At 42.0% G+C, this 12,701-nt stretch overlaps 1 protein-coding gene across 4 annotated transcripts in view; it reads right to left on the reverse strand.

Annotated features, from left to right (window-relative positions):
* The window catches only part of raph1a (Ras association (RalGDS/AF-6) and pleckstrin homology domains 1a), a 72,153-nt gene that overhangs the window by 28,869 nt on the left and 30,583 nt on the right, over positions 1-12,701 (reverse strand). For all 4 annotated transcript variants that reach the window (XM_051404474.1, XM_051404471.1, XM_051404473.1 and 1 more), the window contains exons 3-8: positions 6,013-6,144; positions 5,733-5,841; positions 5,008-5,147; positions 4,576-4,821; positions 3,185-3,337; positions 2,796-2,972 (exon numbers count right to left, since the gene is read on the reverse strand). In XM_051404474.1, the coding sequence (XP_051260434.1) occupies positions 2,796-2,972; positions 3,185-3,337; positions 4,576-4,821; positions 5,008-5,147; positions 5,733-5,841; positions 6,013-6,144 (957 nt within the window). The remainder of the gene's footprint in view (positions 1-2,795; positions 2,973-3,184; positions 3,338-4,575; positions 4,822-5,007; positions 5,148-5,732; positions 5,842-6,012; positions 6,145-12,701) is intronic.

Raw genomic sequence — 12,701 nt, forward strand, 5'->3', positions numbered from 1 at the left:
TCCTTGAGCAAGATACTGAACCCCAAATTGCTCCCGATGCCGTGCATTGGTGTGTAAATGTGTATGAATGTTAGTTTCTGTTCAATGGACTTTGCCATCACTGAGTGAATGTGTGTGAAAGGGTGAATGCACTTTGAGTGGTCGGAAGACTAGAAAGGCGCTATACAAGTACAGGTCCATTTACCATTATAGCCAAAAAACAATGAACTCCCTGGTCCCACTTCACGCTAGTTCTGCTCTCATTAGAAAGTTAACATCGATAATCAATACTCAATTTAACCTTTATTCCTCCAAACAGTTCAATGGGGATTCAGTGAGTCCTAAATTTGTGTTATTTTTATTGCCCTTAATAGACACACAGAGTGAGCGTGTAAAGAAGAGAAAGACTCTGCAGCAGTCCCAGTTTCTAATGAGCTGGACTCATGGGAGCAGCGCTCTGGGCACATCTCCTCTTATTCCTCTCTTTCCGTTTTCTTTCTCTGCATTTGTACTCTTTGTCCCTCTTTCTTTTCATCTGTGTCACTCTTTGCTTCTCTCTATGTTGCCCTTTAGTTTGCATCATCGCCTTCCCTTGCTCCTATATTATCTAAAGTCGTTTGCTGACTCACTCTGGCCTCTCATCTCATTATTCTAATTTTATACATGCCTTCGCTCTCTCTCTTAGATTGGCGGTAGTATCTGTGTATGCAGTGGATGTATTAGAGCAGTAACCCAGTTTCCTACTCACTCAGCAGGGTTTGTGTTTGCAGTGCAGCTCATTGGGTTTCCTTTTTTGGTTTTTTTTTGGGTTAAACTCCCTCAGCACCCACCAGAGTCAGAAATGAAGGACAAATGTATGAATGCTTAAAGAAAGCCTTTTGAAATGCAAAATGCATTGTAGAAAACAAACCCCTTAAATTGTTACAAGCCCTTTTTAGCATTTTATTCTGTTCTCAGCTGTGAATTGTTCTCATCTGACTCCGTAGGTGATTCAGGGAAGATTATGACCAGGCTTTTGTTTTCAGTGCATTCTGGGACAGAAGAACGGAGCGCTTTTGATCTTAAAAGAAGCGAGGACACAGCCTGAAGCAGCAGAAACTGTCAGCACCGCACAGCCAGCAGTGGGAGAAAATGCCAACCAACACAAACTACTGCAGCAGCAAAGCCTAAAACTTCCCACGCACACAATGAAAAAGTCCACAGCAAGGAAGGCTGGACTGTTGGAGAAGACCTGTTCATGATTTGCAGCTCTGAGAACCAACACAACTGACTGGTAAAGTGGAGAAAACTTGACTTAAAGACACTTTACTATATTAAATGATATATATTTTATATATACACATTTGTATATTGATTGGTTTGAAAATGTCTGCACTGCATTACTACTTCAGTCACTTGGACAGTGAATAGTTAATTGTTTCTGCAAACAACTGAAAGATGGGAAACAATCTAAAAACTATTCAACAAACAACAGGCGGTAAAGTAAATGTAATGTAAGGCACATGGCCCTTTACACCCTTACCCTTCAAGTCACCCAGACTGTGTGTGCTAATCATTTTTCCTGTATTTTAATTGCAATTATCAGCTGAAGTGCATAATCTCTTCATAATCAGCTTGAAACGATGGTAGCATAATCCCAGTCAGTCAGTCAAAGCACCATCAGTCCTGCTGCTGAACGCCCAAAACATGAAGCTAGCACTGAGCTACACTGTTGTGATGGGCTTCTTCTGTCTGTTTTTTGGTGTTTAGTGGCAACCTTGGCTGGCTAACCATAGCATCTGCTTAGGTAACAATCATCAACGGTCATCACACCATCAGTGTGCTTGCTAAATGAGCCTGCTGGCTAGTTAGCTATTGCTAACAGTTTGTTCTGGTTAAAGCTGCTATAAACTACTTTTTATGGCTCAACATTGTGACAGCCTTCACTGATATGGAGATATCAGTCAGTCACATGGTCTCCCAGTCCCTGCTTCCTGCATTAAACAGAGAATACACTTCCTGGTATCCCGTTACCACTTTATCCAATCAGGAGAGAGAACTCCACAGATGCTACAATCAGTTGTCAATTTATGAGCCCAGCTAACGCCAGTGGAGTCTGATGCAAACAAATCCTCCCTTTATTATGGTTAAAATCAGAGAGGTGTTTCTGTTATTTGGCCTACCATCACTGATATGTATGAGGTGAACAAAAAAACACACCTCTCAATATAGGGCAATACAGTTCAACAGCCACAAACTGTAGTCTCCAAAATGATCAAACATGTAACATTATAACTTCATATAGCAGGATTTATAACCAGACTGCTGACTGCAGCAGTTCTAGGAGTTCCTAATAAACTGCTAACTGTGTGTACCTTCATTCCCTAGAGACTTACCTTAACTACAACCATTATAAGCCAAACCCCAACCCTTACCTAAACTCTAAACACACCTCGACCCTAAAATCTAATGCCTTTTGTCCCCAAATATGAGGCGAATTCCTACAATGTACTGTGTCCCCATAATGTGACTAATACAAGTACGCACACACCTTTATACATCCAGTAGATATTAAGAGGATTTTTGTCTGATCTGACATTTTCTTCAGTTGACTTCCAATATGGTGCTAATCTTGGGAATTGGTTTATACTTACAATGCCTCACTCAGACCTCTATATATTTGAATGACCAATTAGTTGGATCCTAATCTTAAACATATTTAAGATGAATCCTAACATATTTATCATTAATTCCTTTTCCCCACATTGTCTGAAAGAAGGAAGGTGCAGACCAGCCAAACATACAGATCATTAAAATGATAAAAAGTGGGCATCTACCTCTGTGTTGTGATGACCTTGACTGGCTCCGGCTGAGGGCGTAACTGAAGACTGCTGACTGTCTGACTCATTGGAGCGAAGAACACTGTCCAGCGAGTCCATGGAAGAAGCAGAGTTAACGGAAACCCCGGATGCTGAGGTGACGGAGGAGCGTGAGGAGTGAACAATCGAACGCACCTGAAGTGAAGGGAAAGAGAAGAGAAATCAGAGCTCAGAAAACAGGGCCAGATTGTAAGTTCATCAGCGTTTTAGTATGCGGTACAATTTTTCAAGCTCGCTCGGTCAAACTTAAATAAATAAACCTCACATTTATTGTTATTATTATACTTTATTTTTATTCATAAACTGGAAACATAAAATGACTGAGGTCACTTTGAAGCGTAGTTTACCTCATGGTCGCTGACTGTGCCAACTGATCCAGTGCGTCGATGCTGGCGCTGAGAGGACCCAGGCCGTCGCATTGTGGCTGATGTATAGGAGGAAGCGGAGCTAAGAGAGTGGGAGGAGGTCTGACGAGCAGCTTCATCCATACTGAGAGACGCCTGATGGGTAAAGCAGAGACAGAGGACAGATGGTAAAGCTGGGCTCAAACATACAAAACAAACACGAGTGGGCGCAGATGATTTCACCGGGTGCATTGGCGCGACGGCGTGAAGCAGATTTCACACCATCAATCTGTAGAGTAAATATGTCCCTCACACATAATGCAGGCAAATCTCTGGATGAATCAGTCTTTTAAATCTCATCAAAATATTGTGGTTGTGTCATCTTACATAGCATATTCTGATCAAGCCCATAGTGGTCTAAAGGCAAGGACATAAAAAAAAACTGTGAAAGATGTTTCCATGAATCAATCCAACCTGTTTTACTTCCTATTCTGATACCTAACTTCAGGCTCTGCTGATGGGGAGTACCAATACGATACTAATGTTCTCCATGAGTGTTAGCCACAGACCTTATTTCAGGCATCTAACCAAAACCTCTGACTTCAAGACGAGGGAACCGGAAGTGCAAATATGCTTACACCGTTCCAGGTTTTAGGACTCATTCCTGCAGCACTAAATTAATTTAACTTCTAACTTTAACTAATTTATTCATTTGTGGATCAGTCACACCTGGAGGTTACCCTAACAGCTTAATAAGGTCAGTATCAGTCCGGCAATTGAATTGAATTGAATTTTATTTGTATAGCTCCAAATCATAACAAAAGTTATCTCAGGACACTTTTCAAATAGAGCAAACAGCAAGCAAAACAGTGTCCCTAATTTTCTGGTGGGTGGTCTTCACAACCTGCTCTTCTGAAAGCGTAAGAATGTGTTTAACTATGCAAATGTTGCAAACACTGTAATGTTAAATACACCACCTCTTCATGAAAGCATTGTTTTTCACCTCAGACAATCCTCCGCAACAGGAAAAAACACAGATACTGACCACAGTTGGGAGGAAACCTATTGTTCAACCACAAAAACACTGACACAAGCTTCCTTCTTTGCTGAGCTCCAGCACGAGGCTCAGCCTCCAGTTCTGCCTGACCTATTTCCATTGGTCTGCAGTATCAAGAGAGCCCACTGTGTCCCAGTCCTTTATAAATGCATTTCTTCAGACTTCCATGGGCTTTTAAAATGTTTACCTCTGGCTAATAGCGCCCCCTTGAGGCCAATTGTCTCTACATTATACAACTATAGTTTTTGTTTTTGTTTTTGAGGGATATGACTTTTTACTGAAATGAATGATGGATATAAAACCCCAGGATACACAGTACATATAATGATACACACACCTTCTCCAGCTGGGCAGTGATGTCGTCAAGGCTGAAGTTAGAAGCCAGTGCCGGTCTTCCATGATGCCCGGTGGGAGCTCTGATAGTGCCTGCCGGTGATGCTCTAGTGCTGCTGCTGCTACTGCTAGCCCCGCTGCTGCCCCCACCACCGCTAACACTGTTACTACTACCTCCACCACCACCACTACTGCTGCTGCCTGCTGGCTGCTGCCTGCTGCTGCGGCCTGCTGGAGGCTTCTGACGGACCTGGAGACAGGAAGAAAGACTCGGTGAGAACTTGCTGACCACAAAGAAAATGTTTTAAAACAAAGTTTTCTGAAAAGAAAATATGCTAAAAACTCACACTAAGAAAACCCAAGATTATTTTTTTATATATGCATTGTCAGATTAGGGATTTTATGGGAGATCATTTTGCGTAGATACTGTGTGTACCTTGGTGTCGGTCAAGCCCAGGCGAGCCATGCTGCCAGCGCTGTTGGGTTTGGTGTTGATGGTGCTGAGTTCCTGTTCGATTGAGCAGAGATCAGCCATGAGAGCATCGAGATCCACGTTCTCCCCCTGATTCAGCGCCTCTGCAGACACAGAGATTATCAGGATGTGAAACAGGCAGACCATAACAGAGCAGGAGAGGAGAGCAAATGTGTGTTTCATAGGTTATAGACATGAGACAGCAGCAAACAACTACTCTCTATGTAAAGTGGAGTCATGGCGTCCTTCTGCCTGTGTGTCTATCGCAGCCTCTCTGTGGTTTGTTTACATAGCTGGTCTGCTCTGTGTGCAGCTGAGTAGAGGGACTGAAACTGCTGTTTTTATAATCTATGTCAGTGAATTAAGAATTCATTTTGACCCAACCAGAGTTGGTGGTTGTTGGAACAGTGGAAAGAATGTTTTGGTGAGTTTTATTTAGTTTCTGTCCGCTGTGTTAAAACGTTACAATGACATGCACAGTTTTCGTCTATAGAATTTGGTGGCGAGTGATATTACGACTCTCTGTGAAGGGTTTATTTTGACCAATCCAGCACTGGCGATTGTTGGAAAGACTGTGGAAAGACTAACAAAGACAGTTTTGGTCAGTTGTATTTTATTTTTGTCCCATTGTTTTTTTCTGAGTTGCTGGTGCTCTAGTATGTGTAAAGGTATGTGTGTATGTGTCTGACCGTTGATGTTGTAGATGGAGAATCTGTAGGAGAAGTTGGCCATGTTGGCATCTTGTCTGAGGGGAGCTTTCTGCTGAGGAGGTTGTTCTGGGCGACCATCATCCAGACTCTGCATAGACAAGCAAGGAGAAAATGAATGTGTGCAACACCTCTTTCACATTGGCAGAGGTCAATCAGTTGGCAACTTACAATATATTTTCAAAAAGCATTTCAGGTGTTCTGTGAAATTCGGTGACACATTTATAGTAAGTCTACAGCACCTTTCTTACAAATCAGCTACCTGTGTGAGTTTGTCCAGCTCTCCCAGCCAGGCTCCAAACATCTTATCCAGGTCCTGGTCGTCCTTATCACTGTCCTCTTCTTCCTCCTCCTCATCCCTGACCTCCACCTCTTCGTCTGACAACTGATCCATCTGAGGGAGAGGACAGAAGGAGGAAGAGGAGAAAAGAAAAGAGGAGAAGGAAAAATGCAAGGAGAAGGAGACGCTGGTTAATTCTTCTGCAGTTTCAATGTAGAGTGTGATCCCGTAGCTCCATCTAGTGGCCAATAGGCTGCGCTATGCCACAGCCGTTCATATTACATTCTGATTTTACATCATTTCTGTCTCTCTCTCTCTTTTTGAAGTAAACAGCAGAAGGCCCTTTAACTCCTGGATTGCCAGCATCACAAGAGTAAGGAAGCCAAGGGTCACAGCGCTCTGACAACACTGGAAACTCCAGCAGTCCGTTGGCTTCTTGAAACCTCTCTAAAGCTTCTTGGCACTAAGATTAAGACAAATGCTGAAAGCTGTAATAAAAATTCAAAGATGACAATAAAAGCCTAGGACAGATCCCAGCTGGTGAAAGTTATTAAAATACAAAACACTGACAGAGTCTGAAAACAACAGCAAGAATTGAACAGTTAAAGAGACATAGTCCAGCTGTATTCAGTAAATCACACAAGATGCTGAGTGAATTGCTCTCTCTTAAAGTGACATGACACATTAAGGCATCCTAATGGGATTTTCAGACATTTTAAGTGCTTTTTAGAAGCTTTTCAGAAGAGCCAGGGACAGGAATAAAAGTTGAGTCAGTCAGTCCATCCTTCCAAGTAGCACTTACTAAAACCCTGACTTCCCAAAACTGGGGTCATCAAGTAGGGTTGCAGCTGTCCACAGATACCATGCTATACCATGGTATAGAATCATATTAGTGTCATAAAGGAAAAAAATCTATTGAATTATACTATATTAGCTTTATTAGTCTTACATTCTACAGTATTAGTGTTAGAAAAACAGATTTCTTTTTTATCAAGTTTCTTGTGTTTGTTCTAGAGTGCGACAGATGGGATTGTTGAGACCTATAATGATACAAATTTTAGAGGAGAACTGACTACCGATATAGTGAATACGCACCAATATGACTCTGCAAAGGTACTCAGAAAGCTGCTTTCTGAAACAAATAACTTTATTAAAGAATATTTAAGTTATATATTCTTTAACATGTTAAATAATTTAACATATACATTGTCAACCAATGCTAGTTAACGTTGCTGAGAGCTGCTTCTTCTCTCTTACTCTGTGTTGCTTTCCATACTATTGTAAATCACAGTGCGCTCTGCTGGATAAATCTTGCAGTCACACCAATATATTACCACAAGCACTTTTTTCTGCACTACATTAAAAAAAAGGCTGAGTCCTTGCTGCAGTGGCCCAGGGTTCGAATCCGACCTGCGGCCCTTTGCTACGTGTCATCCCCTCTCTCTCTGCCCCCCTTTCCCGTCTGTCTTCAGCTGTCACTATAATTAAGGCAATAAATGCCCCCCAAAAATATACTTAAAAAAATGAAAATAAATAACATACACGCAGATACCGATACGATACTGATATGTCTGCAATAGGCCAATATTGGCAGACCGATACAACAACTGACTAATATATTCAATCGGGCTCTAGTCTGGAACCAAAAACCTCTTCTGTTTTCATTCATTTAAAGGGTCACTGTAACTGATAATAATAGTGTAATACCGTGACAATCTCATACCATTGCAACACTATTATCAACTGATTGCGACCTTCTGACCTTTCCTCAAGCCCCACTGGCAGGTTACCTCATTCACAGCAAACACCAAAATCAAAAGACCGGCACAAAATGTCCCACATTTAAATTCCCCAGGTGGTTAACTTCTATGACTGTTTAGCCGAGGCAATGAACACTACACCCATTAGACCAGTGGTTCCCAACCTTTTTCCTTAAGGGAGCCTTTTTCAACCATTGAGTAATTGGCCTATTTTATATATATTTCTATTATATTCGACAATAACAGTAGAGAACAACTGATAAACTGTACAATGAACATTGAACACAATAACTGCAGAAAGCTGGTGTAAAATAAGCTATTTGGATGAATTTTGAGCAGATTATTTCCTGTGAATATTGTTTTTGTTCCTGTGAGTTTTTCTGACATTTTTAGGATCTCTTTACACAGTTTGTATTGTGTAATTTTATAATAGGCTTCTTTTTTTGACAAACAGGGTTTTCTTGTCATTGTTCTATTAGCTCTTTGGTTGTTTTTACTTTTCTAATGCAGGACGAGGCTGTTCATCAGAGAGTGAAGGCTCTGTTCACGTCTTCACCGTGCCTTTATCCTGTTTTAGATCTTAAATAATAATCTAAACTTTAAAAAGAACTATTCCATTTAGTTTTCTTCACAGAAATTAACAAAATGCTGAGACATGGGCCTACTGTGTATATTTTCTAAGTTTTCTAAGTTTTTTCTCCTTTAGAATTAAGAAGGCCTTGTGACAAGATGATCTTACTAAGATGTTAACATTAGAGTAAATGACTGAGACTCAACCATATCTGCCAGAAGACAGAGCGGCCTGTTCCACTGTCCAAATATAATAATCACAACAACCATAAACATGATTTATAACAAAAGAATACCAAAAGTATGGGTCAGAAATTCAGGGGAAAGGTTGTGAGATATTAAGACCGTGTGTGTGTGTATATACAGTATATAAACCATTTACATAACTGCACCGAGAACAAGTCAACACACTTTTGGAGAGTTGCTGTGATTAATGACACCAATAACGCTCCTTCACTGGGAGACAGACACAGACACGCACACGTGCACACACGCACACACACACAGAGAGACAAAGACACACAGCAGCTGTGTTGACAACCAGTAGCAGCCATTTCTTCACCCTACACATGATGTAATACACTTTCAATTGATTTATCAATCTAAAAACCTATTCACTGATCAGCTCTGCAATACAGATCAATAAAAACGTCCTTTTGGAAGTTCAGTGCACAAAAAGCAAACATTCTGCGTGCTGATTTGACTCGGTCCATAATGTAAAGCTGTGACAACTAAAATTCCATGCAATGTTAAAGGAATCATTTAAAGTTAGAGAACTATGGTTATTAGCTTTCTTGCCGACAGTTAAATGAGAAAATTGATACCACTCTCAAGTCCGTATGTTACATATAGGGCTGCAACTAATGATTATTTTCATTATCGATTAATTGATTAGTTGTTTGGTCCATGTTGAACAAAGCCCAAGGTGACGGTCCTCAAATGTCTTTTTTTTGTCCACAACCCAAAGACATACAGTTTACTGTCATAGAGGACTCAAAGAAAGCAGAAAATATTCACATCGGAGAAGCTGAAATCATAGAATTTATATTTTCTTTCTGAAAAAATTACTCAAAACAATTGATCCATCATCAAAATAGTTGCCGATTAATTTAATAGTTGACAACTAATCGTTGCAGGTCATGTGAAGCCACAGCCAGGAGGCGATACTGTGCTCTGGATATCGGTTACCAAGAACTTTTACATTTCCAAAAGAGCATGGTTGCTATGGTCTGATCAATAATCAATTTCATCAACTGTCTCTTCCGCACCTCCTCCCCTCTTTCCTCAATTCTCCCCTGTCTCACCTCCCTTCTGTATGCTCTAGTTCCCTTTGCTCTGCCTCCTCCTCTATTCTGTGCTCCCTTCTGTCCTCACCTCCTCCTTTTTCCTCTCCTCTAGATCTCCACCCAGCGACCCCAGAGTATCGCCCATGGCACAGTGTGCTATTCCTGGGTAGCCGTTTTGTCGTCGCCCCCCCCGCCATCCCTCTCTGGGGAGAGACTGCTAGCCAACACACACACAAGATTAGAGAGCAGAGTGTCACACACCCACATACGAACACACTGGAAAACACACTACGAACACCACACACACACACACACACACACACACACACACACACACAGACACCACACACACACACACACACACACCACACACACACACACACGCCTTATCCTCTGGTCTAAATGACAGACCTTGCTAACCACAGGGATCTAATTGTAGCACCGCTCCTGTGTGTGTGTGTGTGTGTGTGTGGTTTGGGGACTGCTGAGGGACTAGAGAAGCGTTGTGAAAACTCTCACAGCTGCGCTCTTGTACAACAATCTGCCGTTTCCACACAGGCGAAGGTTAGATTCAGGCCAACAAATGAACCTTTTTTCATTGCAGGCACATTCTGGACGAGAGGAAAATTCCCTTCACGTTGCATCTGAACTCAGTTCGCTTTATCTCCGAGTGCGAGAGAGGACGTAGACGCTCCGACCTTCAAAAACTGCTCCACGCAAATCTGCTTCCAACCACACAAACTGATAAAAGTGTCAAGAAATTGTGACCCATTTCTCAGCCCCACAATGCATATGGCTGTGTGGGAACCATCATCCATAATTCTACTGATACAAAGTTCTCTTCTATCAAGGTTCACAGTTACCCTGTCTTAATCAGTAATCAGAATCAGAATCAGATATACTTTAATAATCCCATGGGGAAATTACTTGTGGGGGGAACAGGGGGGGAGAAAAACAAGAGGAGAGGGGAGGAGAAAAAAGCAGCTCCCAGACTCTGCTCCTGTAGGGGAGTACAGTATGTTCAAATTGACCAAAATCTGCACCAACCAGTATTGTCATACTAATAACTGACGGCACACAGTGATTAGTCCCAGAGTATCACCACCTGCAACTGTACAGAGCAATTTAGAGTCTTTCAGTTCATTCTTTTGGCTCTCATTAACCTTATTTTCAACTGCAGCAAACTTTTCATTAGTCCTGTAGTCCATAGAAATAGAAATGTAGATACCGCATTCTTGACTTCACTACAAAATCAACTATAACTCGCTTCATTTTGAACCGATTTTAAATTTGATTTGTTATAAACATAAGAAACTGAAGGTGATACTGGTTGCTTGTAAGAATTATTCAGTCACTGGGGGCGGATCTAATTGGCTCTTTGCCAAAAAAAAAAGATCAGGAGTTACTGCTTGGAAGAATGCTGCAGGCATGTACAGCGTGTGGATGAACAAACAGCTACTGCCAGGCAAAGCAGCACTTTGGGCAAAATGCAGAATGGAAACCATAAATACATGTACACTAGTGTGTGTGAGCTGGTGCATTGAGTATCAACACATAGAAGGCTACAAATTACTGTCTAACAGGAACTGGCTGAAAAACTGGAGAAAAGAATTCACCTGTTGAATCTTATTTTCCTGTTGACTAATTTCACATTTCACAAAAACAAGCATTTAACATTAAATAACAATATAATATGTATAAAAATCTAAAATTCTAAATAATTTACACTTGATGTTGCCTGCTCAGAGATGTCCTAGTGGAAGTTGTGGCTTTTCAGCAGGTACATTTTTTTGGCATAGAGCTGATTAGATCCACCCCTAATGACTGGATTCATTCCTACAAGCAACCAGTATCACCTTCACTTTATCGTGTTCACAACAAACCAAATTTAATGAAAACTGGTTCAGAATTAAGCGAGTTACAGTCGATACTGTAGTGCAGTCTGCATCTCTCAGTATTGCTAACTAGTGGATCTTGACCTCCCCAATATGGCGATCGCACAGACGTATAGTGGTGGCATACAGCAGCGGCCAATGAGGTATCTACGTTTCTACGGCTATGGTACGAGCTGCTGCCAGCCTGACACTAGCTAGCTAGCGGCCTAGCGACTGTGCCCGGACTGCGAGCTCAAAGTGCCGGAGGAGGTTTGTTTAAACCACTAGGACAGGAGCGGGCAACGGGACCGGGCTGAGCAGCCTCCGAGTGACCACGACCGGGGCCAAACACACCTTGGAGGCCATGTGATTTACAGCGGCTCCAACCAGGACTAGACACAGCGGGTTCAGGCAGGGACAGGAAGAGGAGGGAGTTGATTTGTAAGTCACGTTATATATCATCCATCGTATTGAAGAGTTTGCTTTTGTGAAGGTAATAATTCGGTGTTTTGAAACCTAGAACGAAAAAGTCAAAACTAAAACTTTAACAAAGGATTGCGAATATCAGGCCATCTGTGTATTATAATGGCTGCTGTTCAGCTATAGACTCCGACTCTCAGGTTTCGGACAGCAGTTGAATGCACCACCAGAAAGAGTCTTGAAACCAGCACTCTGTCAGACTCTGTTCTCTGTCAAACAGAGCTGAGACAGCAAGTGCTAGTGATGGGCTATAAGTGCCGTGCGTGTGTGTGTCCAAAGTAAACAGTAATTACTTTGCTGCAGCAGCCACACACACTCCTCCTGTCTGTCAGACTGAAAGCATGCAATCATACTCCCATCCTTCATTCCTCCTACCTCTCTTCATTTCTCTCCCTTCTTCCTTGTCTGTTGCTGTTTTCCCTCCTGCTTCTCACCCTTCTCCCACCTATCCCTTGCTTCATCCCTCCTCTCCTCTTTTAATAAGGGGGAGTGAGACAGTAAATACAGAATGTATTACTGCAGTTTCTTTATCTCCTGTAGCAACGACGGAGCATTAAACTGTAGAGGGGAGGAGTTTGGAGAACCTGAAACTTGCACCACTAGCAACTGTTCGTGTTCCCTCTCGACTTCACTAAAATCTACCGCTATAGTGCCCTTGAGCAACGCACCGACTGCATCCGTACTGGACTGCTCCCAGTTTC

The sequence above is a fragment of the Dicentrarchus labrax genome, unplaced genomic scaffold, assembly GCF_905237075.1.
Source record: "Dicentrarchus labrax unplaced genomic scaffold, dlabrax2021, whole genome shotgun sequence".
Lineage (NCBI taxonomy): Eukaryota > Metazoa > Chordata > Actinopteri > Moronidae > Dicentrarchus > Dicentrarchus labrax.